Raw genomic sequence first — 20,436 nt, 5'->3', positions numbered from 1 at the left:
ATGCTGCAGGGCTAGGCCTTTCTTTTGTGGGAAATGGGGAGCCTCTAAATGTTGTTGAGCCAGGGAGTGCCTTGGGGAGATGAACAAGGCTGTGTGGAGGAGGGCTGGAAAGGGGAAGGAGACAGGCTGGGGGACAAATGAGAGGGCCGTTACAGGAGCTAGGGGAACGGTGATGAAGGCTGGTGGTACGGATGGAACATTTGAGTGCCAGTTATAACAGGCACTGTGTTAAACACTTACTACTAGCTCTTGTTTCATCCTCATGATGATCCTAGGAGGAGGATATTATTGCCCCCATTTCACAGGCACAAGCTGATTAGAGAACTTGCCCAAGTCTAGCTGGTAAGTGGCAGCACTGGGATTTGAACCTAGGCCTCTGTGATTCAAAAGCCCTTGCATATAATCTCTATGCTACACTCTTTTTCCTTCCGTGGTGCAAAGATGCTTAGTAGGACCTTGGGCAAGTCCCGTCTCTGCTCTGGCTCTGTAGAGAACTTGGCTGAACTCTGAGGTCTGTTTTTGTCTTATTTTATTAAACATTTAGCTGAGCCCTGGGGCTAGAGAGATGACTCTGGGGATAGAGAGATAATTCATACCCAACTGGTACCTTTGAGGAGACCGTGGTCTGGTGGGACAGAAGGGCTTACATGCAGACAAATAATGTCGTGGCCTTTAAAGTAGAGGAGAGAAGGGAACTTGGTCCAACTTGGAGAAGGGGTCAGGGAAGGCTTCCTGGAGGAGGTGACATCCTAAGTTAGTGGGTGAAAAAAGATGAGGGCTTCAAAGACTGAGAAACAGCAGGTGCAAAGGTCTGAAACCCCCAAAGCATACGAGTTCCTCAGGGCCAGGACCTCAGGAGTTGCCTTTTCTCAGCAATGGGGTTCTGTACCCAGAGATCCAGACAAGTTTGTTGAATGACTGCTTGAACCCATTCTCTGCTGCAGTTTGTCTGATGTTGTTTTCTTACTTTCTCTTCAGGGTCCCCCTGGACTGCCTGGGCCACCTGGACCCTCTGGTGCACGAGGGCCTCGGGTAAGTGATCACGCACTGTCCTTCGGCGCTCTGGCTGGTTCCTTGACCTTCATTCCACTGCCCCTGAAATCCCAGCCTTGCTGTATGTCCACAGGCTGTTCCCTGTTCCTCTCTGACCTCCAGTTTCCACTTTGTCCACTGGGGATGGGCTTGGTGCTCTTAGAGGGAGGGTGCTGTGGACAGACATGGCATGGGACAGTGATGACCTTCTGCAGGGTGTCGGTTGGCATTGTGCGTGGTGCCCATTGCAGTCTGGGGTTGGTGAGGTGCTCCTGAAGACCACATCCCCTGAGCTGATGGGCTGTGGCATTTGTCCAGGACAAAAGCTGAGTTGGGAGCACATGGCCCTTGCAGCCATCTTCCCATCTATGCAGGGCCATCCTAGGGTAGGGATGGTGACCTAGGCAATGGGACGGGCTGTATTAGGGAGGGCTGAGCTCCCTGTGCTTGGAGGTTCAACCAGAGGCTGGAGGCTAGCTTGGCAGGGCTAAGCTAAGCCTCAGAGTGGGCAGCACAGCAAAGTTGGTCGTGAAAACAACCCCTATGTGTTGTGCCTGGCACGTGCCAGAGCCCCCATGGACCAAAGTGATTATCCTCATTTTAGGAATGAGGAAACTGAGCATCCAGGAAATGGCAAAACCAAGACTCGAACCCAGCCTCTTAACCAGATGCTGGGACCCTTGAGATTTCCCTTGGAGGGAAATTCACCCCCCTCCCAAGAGGGCTCAGACCCATGGTGCATCTGTGCCCAGGCTGAATCAGCCTTTCCCACACAGGGTGCTTGGCGAGGCCCTGACAGAGATAACTGCCTGGGACATATTTTTCGTCTGGACCCAGCGGATGGTTCTGGTTATGCAATTACCTGAGCCCTAGTTCCCTCCAGACCTGGCCTTGGACTCCCTGGGCCCAGGGCTCTGGAGTCTGCTGTCTGAGCAGCATTTCCTCCTGGCTTCAGAGCTTCCATGGAGCTCACGTCCAGAGCCAGGGACCACTTAGGTATCGCGGACACTGCTGGCCCTGGGACCTTGAGGCCTGAGATCAGGATGAGGCCCTTGGACCTAGCATTCCAGCCCCCGTGGTCTGCGCCTGTCCCCAAACTCTTCCTGTGCCCTCCAGCATCTGCACCTTTGCTCAGGCTGCCCTCTCCACCTGGCATGCCCTCCTTTGCAAACACTTCCTCCATTCAGGACTCAGATCAAAGCCACCACCTCTTCTGATGGTCGCTCCTTTCTCAGAGCTCCCTGCAGCAGTTTACCTGTCCCTCTGGGTAGCACAGATCACTCTCTGTACTAAGAATGACCACTGAGGTCTGCTTGCTGAGCAGCACATGTGTGATCTCATCCGGTCTTTCCAGCCATCCTGAGAAATAAGTTCCAGTATTATCCCCGTTTTGCAGGTGAGGCTCAGAAAGATTAAGTTACTTTAACTAAGGCCACAGGATTGAAGCTAGGCAGTCTGACTCCAGAGCTTATGATCTGAACCATCTATGTGCTAATTTTTCTGTTTTTCCAACCAAGCCTCTCTAGGTAGAGATCAGGCTTTGCTTACTCTTCTCTTGCATGATGCCTAGCAGAGTGCCCTGCATGTGATAGGTGCTGGGGAAATGGTTGTAAAGAGTTCTAGTCTGGGAGCCAAGAACATTCCCACCAAGAAGCTGTGTGATCTTAGGCAAGTCCCTTCCCCTCCCTAGGCCTCAGTTTCCCCATCTATAAAACTGTGGATTATGGTAAGGCATTTCCATGGTTCCTGCCAGCTCTGAAATCCCACAGTAAGTGAATGACTCTCCTGACATGCTCCCCGGGCTCTCTGCCTGCACCCCCACCCCCCATCCTGTTTCTAGACTGGGAATTCCATAGATCACCGAATTCCAAAGATAATAGAACACCAAGATTAAACAATCCCAGCTCCTCTCTGCACAGATGGGGGACCCTGGGACACGGGGAGAGGCAGAGCCTTACCTGGGACCACCCAGAGCTCTGTGGCAGGCACCTTCCCACCTCCACATACTCCCCTGGCCCGCCTGTGGAAGGGCATTGAGGAATCCTTGAGCCCTCCCCCAGCCCGACTTCCTGGGCTGCAGCATTTATAGACTCGGTCTGCTTGGCTCCCAGTCAACTATGTGCCTCGTTTCTCTGCAAGGCAGGGGCTAGAGAGGGGTGGGAAGGTTGGGGGCAGGGAAGCAGGAAGCCCCCACTTTTCTGAGCTGCAGTGCTCCAGCCCACCATCTGTGGGGCAGCTGGAGTCATGACTGGGAAGAGGTAGCTGTCCTTGACCCTTGCACAGCCCATGGCCGGTTCTGGGGGAGTTGGGTGTCAGCAGCCCCTCCTCAAACACCCCTGCCCATCCTTTTCCCAATTCAGACCAAACTCTTGAGGTTAGTCCCCAGGAGCCTGTCTGGGGTGAGCACCCAAGGTCTCCCAGGCTCCTTAGAGACTACCAGGTCCGAGTCACTCCTAGGACAGATACAGAGACTGAGGCCTGTGGGGTGGGGTAAGGATTAGAAGTGGGACTAGGTTTTGGCACTTCCACGTTACACCCATGCACCAGGAGACAGTGTGCAGTAGCTTGCTGGGAGGGGGGCAAGGCAGCAGATTATTTTAGAGGAAGGGTCCCACGTGACATTGGTATGAATTTCCCAGGCTGAGTGTGCTCTGCACACTGTTCTCTCTCGACACGTTTGGAGAAGGGGAGGGTCCCAGTTCAGGCATCAAGGAAGAGGGAGGTGCCTGGGTGGAAATGTGACAGGCTGCAGCTGGGAAGTTGGCCTCAGAACAGGCAGAAGGAAGCGAGTTCATACTTGCTAGCCAGATGAGTTAAGAGGAGCCAGGGATGAAGGCAGAGTGTCCAGAGGCTGTGTGCTGGGGGAACAGTGGACCCCTGAAGATGCCTCTCCCCACCCCCAACACCCCAGATTATTCCTGGATCATTTTGTCTGCTGGACAAAGACCCTCAGGCATTACCTAACTCTTAGGGCACTGTTTATACTACCGGGTGGAAGCCTTTAGTCCAGGGCCCTTACTGGAGAAAGTGGACATAACAGGACCCAGCTGTTATAGGGGGATTTGGATATGGCCTGGGAAAATCCAGCACCGTGAATAAGCTCTGGACTTCAAGCCAGCAGGCCTGGGTCCCCACCCTCGCTTGGCCACTCCTCTGCTGTGTGACCTTGGCCAAGATCCTTTGACTCTCAAGGTCCAGTCTTTCCAGCTGCTCCATGGTCCCTTGGGGACTCTGCAAGCTTGGAGCTTATAGGAGTCTAAAGGAGAACTCCTACTACATGTTGTAGCAATAGGAGGGGTGAGCCTTTGTTCAGAAGAGGTCAGGTGCAGCTTTCATTCAGCTTTCAACTCCAAGGACTTATATAAAAGTTCAGTTGGAGTCCAAAGGGTGGAGAGGCTACTCCAGGCAGGAGAAATCCAAGAAGGTTTCCTGGAGGAGGTAGCATTTGAGCCAGGCCTTGAAGAATGGGAAGGGCATTTCAGAAGGTGGGAACAACATGGTAAAGGTGATGAGGGGAGAAAGTACCAGGTGTACTGGAGAGGAGCATATAGCTAAGTGTGGTTTGAGACTGAGGAAATAACTCTGGGAAGGGCTAATGGGGCCAGGCTGAGCCAGTGTGAAGAGGGAGCGAAACTCTGAGGTGAAGACTTGCACTCTGAAGTCAGGGATATCTGAGGCTGAGGTCCAGCTCTACCCCTTAGCAGCTGGGTGACGTGAGACAGTTAGCAAACCTCTGTGATCACTGACTTCCTCATCTTCAAAATAGGAGTAATAATAGCATCTGCCTCGTAGGTTGATGGTCAGGACAAATGAGGTAATGCATGGAGAGTAATTAGCACAGGGCCTGGCATGGAGGCAACCCTCCCTAGGGGCAGGCTGCCATGACAATATCATGAAGGCTTGGCCTGGGGAGAAGATGTTGACCCAGCAAGCAGAAAGAAAGTGGAAGATGCTGGGCATTGCTGCAGGGAATGGGGATGGTTCCTATATTCTCTCATCTGTTTGTTCCTTTTCTCTTTCAGGGTCCTCCTGGGCCTTATGGAAATCCAGGCCCCTCAGGCTTCCCTGGAGCCAAAGTGAGTATTTGCTGTGGGGTCTGGGGCCATGGCCGTGGAGTGGACCCAGGGGCTGGGGGCCACATCTAGGGTGCTGCCTGGGGGCCCTGGTGGGAGGCTCTAGGTTCATTGTGCAGGATTCCCATCCGTGCCACAGGCACTTCCTGAGCAAATTCCGAGTGCCAGGTCCTGTGCCGGGTGTTGGAGACACAGTGAGGAGTCATGAGTTTAGCTTCTGATTGGGAGGGGCTGGAGGGAGAAGGGCAGTTAGAACCTAGGGTCCTCAAAGGGGACTACAAAGAAAGGAACTTGATGCTAAATCAGGGAGGACCTTGAATGTGAGACCAAGGATGCAAGGTTTACTGGGCCGTAAGATTCATCCTGGGGAGGTGTGCTGATTTTTGAGCTGGGGAGGGACATGGCAAGATTGTGTTTTAGAAAGATCCCTAGATGCTGTATGAAGGATGGATTGGGGTGTGGACCGGAGCAGAGACAAGGAGACCAGGGTGATACAGGTGAGAGGGTAACTTAGGCCAGCTGAGAGGTGGGGGGAAGGAGACAAGTGAGCGCATTCACCATATGGAGGTGAGGTAGAGAAGGCGCAGTGATGGGTGAGAGGTGCAGGTGAGGGAGGTGACTCCCTGCTGTTAACCTGGGTGACTGACTGGGGACTCAGGAGAAGGGATCAGGTGATGTTGCATTTGGGAACCTGTAGACCGTCCAGGTGGAGATCATTTGTGGACAGACATTCTGAAATTTAGGCGTGCTCTGAGCTGGAGATAGCGCCTTGGGGGTGGCCAGCTCAGAGATGGTTATGGGCACCCATGCCCCCTCCCCAGGGAACATTCTTGGAATACTCCAGTTAACTTGTAGATGAGACAATAGAGCTGAGCCCGTAGGAGATGGTGCTCTGATGATTGTGGGAGAAATTCCAGCCCTCAAGCTCATCAGTAAGTTCCTGGAGCTTAGGCAGAGGACAGGGAGTGGACAAGGTTTTCCAGGAAGGGTACGTGGAGTGAGAAGCTCAGAGGGCCAAGAGGAGAGCTGGGACAGCAACATTTAGGCCCCGGGGAAAGGAAGTCTCAGGGAATGGCTGGAAGATGGAAGGAAGTGCAAGGTCAGGGAAGCTAAGAGATCAGAGACTATGCCAAAGGATCACAGGGCAGGCCAGGAAGGGGCAGAGGGGTTCCTGATCAGGCAGCCTCTGAGCCCAGCCTGTGCCACAGGGAAACCAGGTGACATCTGGGGTCCTCTGTGGGGTAACTCAGACATGTGGCCTGAGCACGGGCACATTGCCCTTGCGCATCACTGCCGAAGCATTGGCCTCAGCCCCTGAAGGCCCCTGACTGTATGGGAAGGGCTGGCTTGGGTACCCCCCTTGGAAGGCAGGCCCTGGAAGCCTCAGGAGGCCAGTGCCCGGCAGTGCCCAGAGGTACTCTGGCTTTTAACAATGCAAACATTGTCTGTAATAACTATCGTATATTGAACCCTTACTGTGTGCCAGACACTGTGCACGTATTTTATGTGGCTTGTCTCATTCGATTCCATAAAGACTGAATGAGACAAGTGGAGCTATTGTACCCATTTCCAGGTGGGGAAACTGAGGCAGATTGAAACACTTCTAGTAAGTGGCAGCAAGCCCTGCTGCCATGTGTCAGGCAGAGAGAGGGAAGCTCCTCTGGAGACTTTTGCTTTGTAGAGGGCTCAGGTCTCCCAGGCCACAGGTATATGGAGATGCTGTGGATGAGCAGCTGTTTTGAGTTGTCAGGTTTGCTCAGGGAACATGCCCTCACTGGCCTGCTCTGAGATGGGCCTGAGCCTCCTGCCCAGACTGACCCCCTGCTTCTGTGACAGCAGATGTTCCCTCAGCTCCTCCCCAGCCCATGCTGGCCCCACTTCCCCGCCGAGCCCTGCGGGGCCTCAGCCCCAGGCCACGGCAGATGTGCCGAGGCAGGAGGCCCCGCCAGCGGTTTCTCCCTCCGTTTTGAAAAGCAGCTCTGGGGTGGCAATTGTGACTTATGCCTAGCAGGTGAGTCCTCCTGCTGCCACGTGGGGCTGGGTCCTGTGGCCTCAGTGCCTCATGGACAGGACTCCAACCTGCTTCTGTGTATGACAGATAAGGGTGAGGGCTCCAGAAAATACACTGCAATGGGAGGCTGCTTCTCCTATTGGGCCTTGTATAACATACCAAGGGGAAAAATCATGCCCTTTGCTTGGACACTTGGCCGTGAGCCCAGGGGTGAGCAGAAGTGGCCCTAGGGCAGGTCAGTTGCATGGGAGGCCCAAGACTGCTTAGCTACCCTTGATCTGTGACTTGGCCACAAAGGGGTTAAAGTAGGGCTCCCTGAATGGAATTCATGACTTTGCTGACAGTAGATGAGAATGTTGCATATCTGCACGAATGTGTGGCTCTGGGGAAAGTGTTCTCACCCTTCACTGAATCCTCTCTGGGCCTGGGAGTTGACCTGGTGGGATTGTAGGACTGGCCTCCCCCAGGAGGTCCTTGGTGGACCCTCTTCTTTCAGCATGATGTCTGCTTCCAGAAACTTCTCTTGGGGCCATCCATCCACTCTCCTCCTCAGTTAACAAACATTTATTGAGCACCTGCTATGTGCTGCTGTTGGGGCATTGAGCCAAAGGGGCAGGACCTGCGCTAGGAGTGGCTCAGTCACTGTGTCACCGTGACTACCATTCATCCAGTGCACTCACAGAGCCCGAGGGATGGAAGGCCTGTGGGATGAAGCTCCCCCTGCTGGACTCGTGGGTGGGAGAGACAGGTGGGTTGACGGAGACAGAGAGGAAGAAAGAGTAAGGACGAGGGGATTTGTCCAGCTTGACATCGCAGAGAAGTGATGGCCAAAGGGCCCAGGTGGCTTGCCCAGGTCACTCCCTCACACAGCAGGACTGTATTATGGGTCTGCTGCCCAAAGAAGCTTGTCAGGGCTCCACAGCTGGTCCTAGCCAGAGCCAGGCTTCAGCCCATCTACCTCTCCAGAGCCCAAGGCTTCTGTCATATCCCACCTTGAGGATTCTGTTCAAAACCATTAAGACGAGGGTTCCTCAGCTTCCACAGACTCAAGGGCTTTGAAAACAAGGCCAAGAAGCCGGGACTCTGGAAGGATGATATTGGTTGACTGGAGGCTCAGGGTTGAGTCACTGGGTTGATTCAATCGACACACAGTTGTTGCTGTGGGAAAGGGCAGCGGTTAAGGGCACAGACTCTGGAACCAGATGGCCTAAGTTCAAATCCTGCTCTGTCACCTCCTAGTTTCTGTGGCCATGGACAAATTATTGAAACTTCCCATGCCTCAGTTTCCTCATCTGGGAAATAGGGTAATAAGAATAGCTACTGCCTAGAGTTGTCGTGAGGGGTGACTGAGTTACTGTGTCGGTGCTTAGAGGAGTGTGTGGCATGTGGCAAGTGCTATGGCCCCAAGCACCTGGTCCTACTCTCTTCTTGGCAGCTGGCTGGCCCTGTTCTCTGGTCTGACCTGCTTGGTCTGCAGTGAATTAGCCAGGATTACTATGCTCTGGAGCCCTGGTGGGGCAGTGGTAAAGTGTTCGGCTGCTGACCAAAAGGTTGGCAGCTCACATCTACCAGCTTCTCTTTGGAAACCCTATGGGCAGTTCTACTCTATCCTATTGGGTTGCTATGAGTCAGAATCAACTTGATGGCAACGAGTTTGGGTTTTTTGGTTTGGTGGAGCACTGGGAGAGGACAGGCAGGTGGGAGAGGGTAGACTCAATAACCCAGGTGGCTGTTGGGAGAGCTGGCTGAGGGAAAGGGCCTGCCAAGGTCTGCAGTGGAGGTGGAAGCTGAGCTGGAGACAGCCCTCTGGGATTCTCAGGCCTCAGGCCCAGCCTACCTTCCCCCTTCCTCTGATAACTGAGGTAGGGCTTGCTCATTAAGGAAATTTGGAAAAGTCCAGAAAGTATTAAGAAGAAAGTAAGTACTCTGCGGAATAGATATTATTACCCCCATTTTACAGATAAGGAAACTAAGGTCCAACGTAGCTAAGTAACTTGCCCAGGGTCATATGACTACTAAATGGCAGGGTCAGGATTTGAACCCTCATCTCTCTGACTCCAAAGTCTGTGCTTGTAGCCACAGAGCAATTCCTGCCTCTCTAGCCACATGGTTCTCTGGTTTTCCCTTGTGTTGTGTCAGATATGTCAGTGTGTATTCACATTACCATGGCTGGGTATCTGGCCTTTTCACTTAACATTTGTTGTGAGCATTTTCCCGTGTTATTACCTAGGCTTCCTCCCCATGCTTTGTAATGGCTGCATGGCACTGCATCAAAATCAATATCCCATACTGTGTATGGCAGGTTTCCTTTTTTAAAAAAAGTTACTTCCAATTTTTTACTGACATATAAGTAATATCTTGGAGAATATCATTGCATATAAATGTTTGCGTATTTCTAATTATTTCATTAGCATGAATTCATTAAAATAGAATTACCAGGTCAAAGGGTAGCCTTATATATGGTTAAAAGCAGGGACTTGGGAGTCAATGCCTGGGTTGGAATCCTGGCTTCACCACTTACTGGGTGGTGATACTAGTTCTTACCTCATAGGGTTGTTTTGAGGACTAAGTGAGATATATGCATGATACACACACACACACACACACACACATATATATGGATGGACAATTTAGAAGTGCCTTGAACATAATTAGTGCTACATGAGTATCTTGATGTTATCAACAACTGTCTTCTAGAAAGGTTGAAACCAATTCATACTGCCGCTACCGTTGTTGTTGTGTGCCCGTCAAGTTGATTCCAACTCACAGTGGCCCTATAGGACAGGGTAGAACTGCCCCATAAGGTTTCCTAGGTCTTTTTTCCCATGGAGTTGATGGGTGGGTTTGAACTGCTGACCTCTCGGTTAGCAGCTGAGCGCTTAACCATTGTGCCACCAGGGCTCCTTCTACTACCGTTAGAGGAAGGTACTTAAACAAACAAACAAACATGACAATTCATTATTGATTTCATTTCATTTCACTGGTCATCTGTAAGCAAGCAGGCTTTTCTTACATCTGCTTTCCATTTGTACTTCATCTTTTACGAATTTTATGAATTTGTTCATTTTAAGAGTTGAGATGTTGTCTTTTTTATTGATTTGTAAGAATTATTTATATTTATATATTGAGATAACTAAGGCTTTACCTATCTCAAGAGTGTTTTACAGTTTGTTGTTTGCCTATTAAGAGTATTCATGAAGATATTCACAGAATGCTATCTCTTTTTTTCGACTCACGATAATAACCAACATTTATTAGGTGTCCAATAGTTTGGGGAGTGCTCTCCCAGTAGGTAAAATCTATGGTTCTTTACTTTGCTTTTATACTTAGAAATTTCTTTCCCCTTCTAAGATCAGATAGATATTCACTTGTATTTCTAGTCGTTTCATAAATATCATTTGTACTCTTAAAAATTTAATCCTTCTGGAATTAATCTTCATGGGGAGGTGTGAGGTAAGACTCTAACTTTACTTCCCCCCAATAGTCAACCATTTATTGAGTAAGCTTTCTTCTACGGGTTATTATATGATAGACCAGGGTCTATTTCAGTCCATTCTATCCTATTTCATTGCTCTGCTTATGTATTTTTATGCTAATACAGTATTATTTTATATGACATTTACTATTTTGGTACTATGTGTCTCTCCTTGTTACTCTTCTTTTAAAATATTTCTGGCTATTTATTCTTCCAGATGAACTTTAGACCCATCTTAACAACTTCCTTTAAAAAAGTTCCATTGGTCTTTTTATTGGAATTGTATTAAATGTATACATTCATTTATAAAGAATTGACATTTTTTAAATATTAAGTTTTCCTGTCTGCAGACATGGCATGCTTTCCCACTTGGTTGTTTTTAAAATGTCTCTTAGTAAACTTCTATAGTTTTTATTGCATAAGCCCTGCACATTTCTTAAGTTTATATTTAAGAAATTTTATATTTTTGTTGCTGTTGTGAATGGAATATTTTTCCCCATTATTTTTTCTAGCTGGCTCTTGGTTATTGAAGAAGATTATTGATTTTTTGTATTTATTTTTATAAAAGTTCCCCCTTCTGAATTATCTTATTAGTTCTAATAGTTTTTCAGTCAGTTCTCCTGGGTTTTCCAGATAGGCAGTCCTATTGTTTGCAATGAAGGACATAATTTGCCTTCTTTTCCTTGAAGGTTAATCTTTCTTATTTGCTTTTCCCGCCTTATTACATTGTCCAGAACTTCTAACAACATGAGATAGTAGTAGTGATAGTGAGAGGCCCAGTAAATCTTTAGAGAATGTTCCAGGACTGGGGCCAGATCTGGTCCAATCGCAGCCCTAGAAGAGTTATCTTTTGAGACTCCATTCATTAATTTGCTAATTTATGAAATATTTTATGATGTCTACTCTAGTCCAGGCCTTGTGCTGAGTACTTGGGATTAGAGATGACTTACCTAAGGGGCCGCCAGCCCAGAAATTCCCAGTCCTTTATGATTTGTTTCTCCCTTGTGTCGGCCCTCCTCCAGGCGTCAGCCAGCCAAAGCTCTCTTATTCTTTCCCAACGCCCAACTGTACCAGTAGAAAAGGAGCCCAACACAGGTCCCATTCCCGCTGTATTGCTAGCACTTACAGTTTGAAAAACACCTTCCCTTCATCTTCTAGTCCCACACAACTCTGTTAACTGGTCCAGGCAGAGTTCACTGTTCCCCACTCAGAGAGGGAAAGGGGCTTACCCAAGGGCACACAGCCTCCTTGGTTGGAGAGCTGGGTCTGGTGACCAGCTTCTTATCCTCACCAAAGTGTAAATGATTAATAAGACTTTATATATTCCTTAAAGCTCTCATTGGGGGAATTTGCAGGAATATGGCTGGGAAGAAGTATTTTGGGGTGGAGAGTTTTCTCCATTCCAAAAGTCCTATCTTCACCCTGTTGGGGATGCTACAAGCATCCCTTGAGCTACATCTTCATCTGGCTCCCTCCTTGCCTTCCTCCAGCCTCAGCTTAGTTGTAACCCTCTTCAGGAATTTACCCTCAGTGTGGGTGAAGCTCTCCTCAACCTCCCCCTGTATCCTCTCTTCACTGACCACTGGATTGTAGGTTTTCATCTGCAGTGTATTGAAATGTAAAGAGCTTGGGCTCTGGAGCCAGGCAGCCTGAGTCTATATCCTACTTGCACAAGTTACTTATCCTTCCTGTGCCTTAGTTTTCTGTAAAATGAGGATAATGATATTTGCCACCTCATGGATTTAGCCTGAGGATTCTTGAGTTAACATGTGTCAAGGGCTTAGGAGAGCACTCAGTAGATGCTAGTGCATATTATCATTACCAGTCTTTCTGGTTTCTCCCAGAGTTCCCCATGGCATGAGCTGTGTCCTGTTCACTGCTATGGTATTCCCTGTATTCATTGTGAGACTTGGCTCATAGTAGATGTTCGATCAATATCTGTATTTGTTGATGTTGTGCTCAGGCAGGGATCACATACCAGGCACTGTGCTGGCAGCTGAGAGAGCTGAGAGAAGCCCATAAATAACTTAAATGACCCAGGTAAAGAACCTGGTTAAGGACCCCAGGCATGGAGCAAGTACATCTTCTCTTTGGGTCTCAGTTTCCCTTTTTGTATAATGACGAAATAGGATACACGGAGGTTCATCCTGAAAGCTTGTCCAACTCCTCTATAAGCTGCAGAAAGAGAGGGGCAAGTGCAGGGTGGGGAGGAGCTGTTGTCCTTTTTTGGCCAATGGAATCCTCGTTAGCCTTGAGCCTGGCCTTGCATCATGGACATAAAAGGCATTGGAGCCGGGCTTGGGAACCCTGAGGTAGGAGAGTGTGAGGGGCAGCTGCAGTGTAAGGTAGTGGATCCCGGAGGTAGGGTCCTGCAGAAGAAGTGACCACAGGTCCTGTGGTTTTAGCAGAGGGACCCATTCATTAAATGGTCTCTATGCTGAAGCTCAGGTGGACAGAGAGTTGGGGTTCTGGCGGCCTCACAAGGAAGGCCTGGTCTTTAGCCTGGGGCAGCTAGCTAGAGGGCTGGAGCTGCTGGGGTGGGGGTGGGGAAGTGTGGGAGAAGCATCCAGGTTTCCGTTTTGTAAACGAGAGCTTTGAAGTCAGACAGAGTGAGAACCTAGGCTGCCTTTGTCTCTGACCTGCCGGCTCACCACAGGCTGTTACTTAACTTCTCGAACCCCAGACTTTGTCCTTAGTTGAAACAGATGGGTGTTATGAGCCCTAAAGAGGTTGATGCATGGAACAATGCATTAAAAAAACCCAAACCCTTTGCCGTTAAGTTGATTCCGACTCATAGCAACCCTGTAGGTCAGAGTAGAACTGCCCCATAGGGCTTCTAAGGAGCAGCTGCTAAATTCGAACTGCCGACCTTTTGATTAGCAGCTGAAAGGGCCCCAAAGCAATGCATAGGACAGGACCCCAGAACAATGCATAGAACAGGGCCCCAGAACAATGCATAGAACAGGGCCCTAGAACAATGCATAGAATAGGGCCGTAGAACAATTCATAGAACAGGGCCCCAGAACAATGCATAGAACAACAAAACATCTGGTGTGTAGTGGGTGAGTAGTGGAAGACTGTTCCCGTCTCCTCTTTCCAGGTCGGAATACAATAATTTCTGTGGAGATTGACTGAGCCAGGATTGGGCAGGTCTGAGTTCTGAGGAAAAAAGGAACCAAATGAGAATTGATTAAAGTTGGCCAAACCACCCCTCCCCTGTGTCACATCCATTATCTCACTGGCTTCTTGCCAAGAGACCTGTGAAGCCAGCTGGGGTGTGTGTGTGTGTGTGTGTGTGTGCGTGTGTGTTCCCATTTCAAAGATGAGGAAACTGAGGCTCAGAGAGGTGAAGTGACTTGCTGAGTCCCCACCATGAGTCTATGGCAGAGCCAGGGCTTCATCTCAGGACTTCTGACTCAGGCCCGGCTGAGGCAGGGAAGGAAGGGAGGGTTCACGGAGATCAAGAACTCTTGGAAGGTGACATCAGGGTGGCCCAACTTTCCAAAGGACAATTATCTGAGTAATTTAACCAGTTTGGGCCAAACCAGAGGGGCACAGCCAGGAGCCCTTATTTCAGCTGTATAGGAGATACAGCTGATGAACTCTATGGACCATTTTCCTGAGCCCCCTTGTTTTTAGGGGCCAGGATCCTTGCGGTGGGGACCCTTCCATATGGCTGGCGCAAAGGATACTCAAATCTGACTGGAGGACTCATTGCTTGCTGGTTTTGTCCCATTTATGGTCTGGTCTAACTCTTCCAGTCCCAGGACACCCCAGAGCCAAGGTCTGGGAGTCACAAACTCAGGGTGCTAGTCTCAGCTCTGCCAGTGCCTTGTCTTGGGGCCTCAGAAAGTCCCTTTTCCTCTCCTGACCCAGTTTCCCTGAATGTAGAATGGAGTCATAACTCTTTTCTTACCCACCGTATTAGCTTCCTAGGGCTGTTGTAGCAAAGTACCACAAAGTGATGGATTGTCTCACAGTTCTAGAGGCTAGGAGTCCAAATTCAGTATTGGCAGGGTCATGCTCTCTTCAAAGGCTCTAGGGCAAGAGCCTTTCCTGTGTCTCCTGGTTTCTGGTAGCCCTGGACATTCCTTGACTTGCTGCTACAGCATAACTCTGTCCCCACATGACCATCTTCCCTCTGTCTGTCTCTCTGTGTTTCTTCTCTTTTATAAGGACATCACTCAGATGAGATTAAGACCCACCAAACACTGGGTTAACCTCATGTTAATGGATAACATCTTCAAAGATCCTATTTCCAGACAAGGTCATGCTCACATGTACCGGGGATTAGGACTTCAACTGTCTTTTGAGGGACACAGTTCAATCTATGACACCCACCTCATCATGCCATGAGGATCTAGTGAGGTGAGGGATATTGCAAACTGTAGAGGGCTACTCACAGATGTAAGTGGCTGTGAGTGTGTTGACTCTCAGATAATTAGAGAACAGTGAGGGGAGCATCGGTGTACTGAAAATTGAAACGAATCAGACATGCCTCTTGGAGTTGGGCATGTCTTGGGTGCCGGAGACCAGCTGGAGGTAACAAGCTGTCTCCCAGAAACTCTCTTAGAGTCCCAGTGGAAGAAGCTAGGAGGCAGTCCTAACAACAGTCACGTGCAAAAACTCAAGGCCCCCAAGGTCTACAGGTTGATTGGGGAGGATGCATTCAAGCTGCATCTTGAAGAATGTTTAGAGTTTGGCTAATGATGCTGGAGTGGTTTTCTAGGTAGGAGGGAGATCGCTAAAGCAAGGACCCGGAAACAGGAAAGTGCAGGACCTGACTGAGCAGTGGGCTATGGTCTGGTGACTGGAGCGGAAGGACCCTCGTCTGTGGGTACAGCTGGGCAAAGGAGAGCAAAGTCCAGATAGGATGACTGGGGCCAGATTATGGAAGATTCGGAACACCAGAATGAAGAGTTTGGACCTTGTCATCATGCAGTCAGTGGGAGCTATGGAAGGTGTTAGAGCAGGGCAGTAATGGATTCAGAGAAAACCTCTCCAGAGGTGTGTGAGTGGGGGGTGGATGGAGAGTGTCTAAGTGAGGGCACAGGGCTATAAGCAGAGTTTGTGAGGAGACAACCTCTCCAGACATGACCCAGCAGCCAAAGTGGAATTGTTTTTGTTTCAGGGACAGAAAGGGGACCCGGGGCTCTCACCAGGAAAGGCCTACGATGGGGCAAAGGTAGGTTTCCAGGGACCCCAGGCTCAGGGAAGAGTGGGAGTGGACACTAGGGAAATTGGCACACTCTAGGGGAGCGATTCCGGCCAAGGCCTCTCTGCATGACAAAGGCAGGGAGGTGGAAAGTTTAGAAAGATCTGGGTGTGGTTTGGTTTTTTCCTTGAAGTCCTCCAGCCTTTCCCAACACAAAACCCAAGACTATTCCCCTCTGCCTTCTTCCGGAGTGAAATGAATAAAACCGACAAAAAAAAATTTTGGCCTACGGACACATCCTTGGTGAATATCCTCTTGCCTGGTGCCCTGCAGAGCCTCAAGGTGACCCTGGGCCTCTAGAAGCCTCTTGGAAGCTCATGCCCCGGAAGCTTCCAGCAGACATTCCAAGTCCCCCTGAGGCTGTGAACTCAAGCACACAGGCTAGTGGATTTCTAGACGGTGGGAAGGGAATGGGCCTAAGATGGAGGGTGTGTGGTGGGTGGAAGGAGCACTGTCCTCCTTGACCAAAGGGCTATGAGGCAAGATGAGAAAACACTCCAACCGAAGGACTTCTACCCGGAAGCGTTCACACCATAAACTGAGCCTGGGGTCTGGTGGGTGTGTGGAACTGGCAGGAACAGAGAAGTCCAGATCTCCAAGCAGGATACCAGTGTCTCAGACATCCATACCCTGGAAGGAATGCTCAGGTCCATCTGGCTTCCTTTTGGGTACAGCCCAAGAGCCCTCCTGACACAACACTGCCTCTCAGCCCAGCCTCCTGTGCTTGTGCACACAGAAGTGGTTTGTCCCGTTGATTTCCCCAAGACACAGGGGTCTCATTCTTTCACCTCCTCATTGATTAGTTCAGGTGGCCCAGGGTTCCAGGACAGTCTCCACACACACCCACCTGTCTAATCCCATCATGACCTTATAAGCCAGGGCTGAGGGCCCAGCTTGCAGGAGAGGAAACTGAGGCCCCAGAGAGAGGTGGCTTGCTCGAGGTCATATAGCTGGTAAGTGGCAGAGCTGGGATTTGTGCCCAGCTCGCAAAGTCCAGGGGTCTAACTTCCCTCTTGCTTTGTTGCCTTGTCCACTCTCAGGTCTTGGTGCTGGTGGCAGAAATGCCCCCTGCTTGGGGTCAGCCATGCCCTGGCAATGATGAGGGAGTGGACAGAAGGAAAGGTGACTGAGGAATGTAGAGAGAGAGAACTGATTGCAACAAGATAGACGGGGATGCAATTCCTTGGGGCAGTGGGTTTTCAAACATGGTTTTAGCAGCGGAACCCATTCATCCCATGGTATCTTATGCCAAAGTTCAGTTTATGAAATAGATCAAGTGGAGCTACTGAGTTGAGTGGGGAGGGGCCTGGGCACCCACCCATTCAGGTTCGCTCACCTCACTAGATAGCCCCCAAGACTCCTCTGAGGCCTCTAGGCCTCCATGAACCCTGCTTGGAAACAACCAGCCATTCCAGGTCATGCTTGCAGTTTAGCAAGAGTTTCTGCTCCTGTTCCCCCACCTCACACCCCTTGTCTGTGTTTTGCAGGGCAACATGGGCTTGCCTGGGATCCCTGGGAATCCAGGACCTCTTGGACGAAAGGTACACCCTTGGTTTTGATGCTTTGCCTTGCTAAGTGGGGTGCTAGTGTGCCAGGCCTTCAGGCTACAGAGCTGTATGCCTGCCTGCCTGCCTGCCTCTCCCCAACCCAGCCCGGCTCCCCTGGGCGTGGGAAATGTTGGCAGGAGGTGAGAAAGGCTTCCTGGGGATCCTGCATGTCTTCCAGATGTCCTGCTCCCCCTTGCCTGGGGGAAGGGAGCACCTGGGATTGGAGTAGACCCCCCCAAGGTTAATGTGGTGTGATAAGACCTTGACACTGGTTTGATGTACTCCTCTCAGGGCCCAGCTGCTCCCGGGGAGGCCACCCTCAAGAGTGTGTAGTAGGTGGAAGGAGCACTGTCCTCCCAGACAGGAGGGCTCTGTTAGCTCTGGCTCCACCACTCATTGGATGAGTGGCCCTCTCTGAGTCTCAGCCTCATCCTGTGGGAGATAGAGCTGGTGATCTCTCCCTGCCCATTGTCTGGGGCCTTGTGACCAGCAGCAAGACCTGGAGCAGAGACTTTGAGTGGGCTCTGGGGTCAGTTGGACCTGGATTCTCACCCCACCTCCACCATGTCCTAGCTGGGTGACCTTGGGCAAGCCAATGACTTCTCTGAGTCTAATATTGGTCCCTACCTGGTATGCCACAGGTGAGTGCCAGAGACCAGCAGCTGTCATTCCAGTTATAGGTGGAAGGGAGAATGCTCTATAAAGGCAATGAGCTCCCCGTGCATTCAGGAATGATGTTATGCCTCTTCCCCCTCCGCCCACCAGAGCCCTGCTTGGCCACGCTGGAGGAGTTACCTCTCTAAACACCTTTGTGGGGAAAGTCTGCCATTTTCCTAGGTGGTGGATCTCTAGTTTATAGTGCCCCTGGATTCCTAAAAGACACTTTCTCTCCAACTTCCCCAGCCAGGCCTCCCATCCATCAAGACTCATCTCTAGTTGTATCTACGCCAGAAAGCCCTCCTGGAACACCAGCCTTCACTCTGCTCAGGGATGCTTAGCCTATCTTAGCTTAGTTATTTTCAGCCACAAGTCTTGCCTCACCAACTAGGACATGCAAATCTGGTTTGTTGCTCTCCCTGCAGCACCTAGCACGGGGCCTGTGGCCTCAGGAAATAGGCTGAGGACAATGCAGGCCAAAGGCCAATCACTTTTTGCAGGAAAATCCCAAATTGTTGATGGGTTTTCTAGTAGATACATTGGCCTAGGGCGTGTCCTAAGCTTAGGCCCTGGCTCACAGCTGCGGCCACAGCTGCCCTCTGTCTCGGACAGTCTGCTTCTCATCTAGACAGCTGTGGTGTCTCCAGGCACCATCCTGCCCCTACTCCCAGGGTCCCCATGGTATAGGGGGACTTGGAGGACCACATTGTCCCATCCCCTTTTCCTCCACCTCCTTGGCCAGAGCCAAACAGGAGTCCATGGCTGCCTGAGAGCTGGGGAAATATGGCTTTTGCTGGCTCAGAGAACACAGAGGGACTCCGTCTTCTCCCCACTCACTTCCCCCCTGGGCTCCAGCACTTTGTGATGGATGAGGTGTTAGTGCAAAGGGCTCCTTCCAGTGCTGGCTCATAAAGCAGCCAGTGGTGGTCTTGCTCTGCACGGGGGTGGGAGCCTGGCAGAGGTGGTGAGAGAGGGGAAAAGCAGACTTGGACCAGATCCTGGCTGGAGTCCCATGGTTCCCTGCTCTCAGCAGATACCCAGAGAGGCCAAGAACCCTCAACAAAGAGGAGCCAGCTCACCTGGGAAGGGAGAGGCTTCTTTTCTAAATTAAGAAAGAGCCTCCGGGTGGTTGGGAAAATATTTGGCAAAGCCATTTACACTGAGTTCTCTGGCCCTGGCCCAGGTGAACACGTTGGAGCTCAGGTCTCAAGGCAGAACCCCTATCTGGTGGTAGGGGTCTGGGAGGAGGACCAATGGGGTGAGCAACCGTGCGTGGAATTGGCAGTGTTTGTAACATCTTTGTTTGGTGACAAGAGCATTCACTTTCCCCTGATCCTCTCACTTAGCTCATTTGCATTGTCCCTTATGGGGGAGACCTGGGGGAGGAGGGACATGGCTGGGCTAGAGGTGAGATCAGCTTCTTCTTTGCTTACCACCATGTTGAATTTTGGTATCTCTCTGAGGTGATACTAGTAGTCCTATTCATTCACTCATTCATCCATTCATTCATTTGTTCAACAAGTGTTTATTGAATGTCTGGTCACCATGCGAGGCACTGAACCGAATAAATAGACAAAATACCTGCCCCCACAGAGCTTCCATTCTTGGGAGAGAGACAGTGAAGAGAAAAACAGTAAACATATAAGGTATGTTAGAAGATGAAAAAGACTAAGAGGAAAAATAGAGTGGGAGAAAGGGAGTTTTGGTTTGGAGGGTTCCAATATAACTACTGTGGCCAATTGGGCTAGCACTTTAGAGGCTGCAGAGAGAGTAACCGTCCTTCTTTCCTCACAATAGCTCCAATATTATGCCCATTTTACAGCTCAGAAAACTGAGGCCCAAATAGATCTTATTCATTCATTCATTCTTCTAGTCATTTAGCAATGTACTAGGCCCTGTGCTAAACTGGCATTAAACGGCAGATGGGATCCTCTGGGGCTCTGCTCTCTAGAGGGTGTAGTCTAGAGCAGTGGTTCCAACCCACTGAGCATTAGAGCCAGCTGTGGCGCTGAGGCCCCATCCCAGGTATCTTTGTTTAATTGGTCTGAGGGTGGGACATATTGTTGTTGTTGTTAGGTGCCGTCAAGTTGGTTCTGACTCATAGCAACCCTGTGTACAACAGAACAAAACACTGCCTGGTCCTATGCTGTCCTCACATCCTCACAATCGTTGCTATGTTTGAGCCCATTGTTGCAGCCACTTTGTCAATCCATCTTATTGAGGGTCTTCCTCTTTTTTGCTGACCCTCTATTTTACCAAGCATGATGTCCTTCTCCAGGGACTGGTCTCCTCTGATAACATGTCCAAAGTACGTGAGCATTCTAAGGAGCCTTCTGGCTGTACTTCTTCCAAGACAGATTTGTTCATTCTTCTGGCAGTCCATGGTATATTCAGTATTCTTTGCCAACACCATAATTCAAAGGCAT

At 50.2% G+C, this 20,436-nt stretch overlaps 1 protein-coding gene across 1 annotated transcript in view; it reads left to right on the top strand.

The window, feature by feature from the left end:
• COL27A1 (collagen type XXVII alpha 1 chain) overlaps positions 1-20,436 on the top strand; it is a 153,447-nt gene that overhangs the window by 20,702 nt on the left and 112,309 nt on the right. The window contains exons 4-7 of the mRNA XM_004372133.1: positions 979-1,032; positions 5,055-5,108; positions 15,723-15,776; positions 17,294-17,347. Of these exons, the coding sequence (XP_004372190.1) occupies positions 979-1,032; positions 5,055-5,108; positions 15,723-15,776; positions 17,294-17,347 (216 nt within the window). The remainder of the gene's footprint in view (positions 1-978; positions 1,033-5,054; positions 5,109-15,722; positions 15,777-17,293; positions 17,348-20,436) is intronic.

The sequence above is a fragment of the Trichechus manatus genome, unplaced genomic scaffold (genome assembly GCF_000243295.1).
Source record: "Trichechus manatus latirostris isolate Lorelei unplaced genomic scaffold, TriManLat1.0 scaffold00016, whole genome shotgun sequence".
NCBI lineage: Eukaryota > Metazoa > Chordata > Mammalia > Sirenia > Trichechidae > Trichechus > Trichechus manatus.
This window is presented reverse-complemented; position numbering and strand designations above follow the sequence as displayed.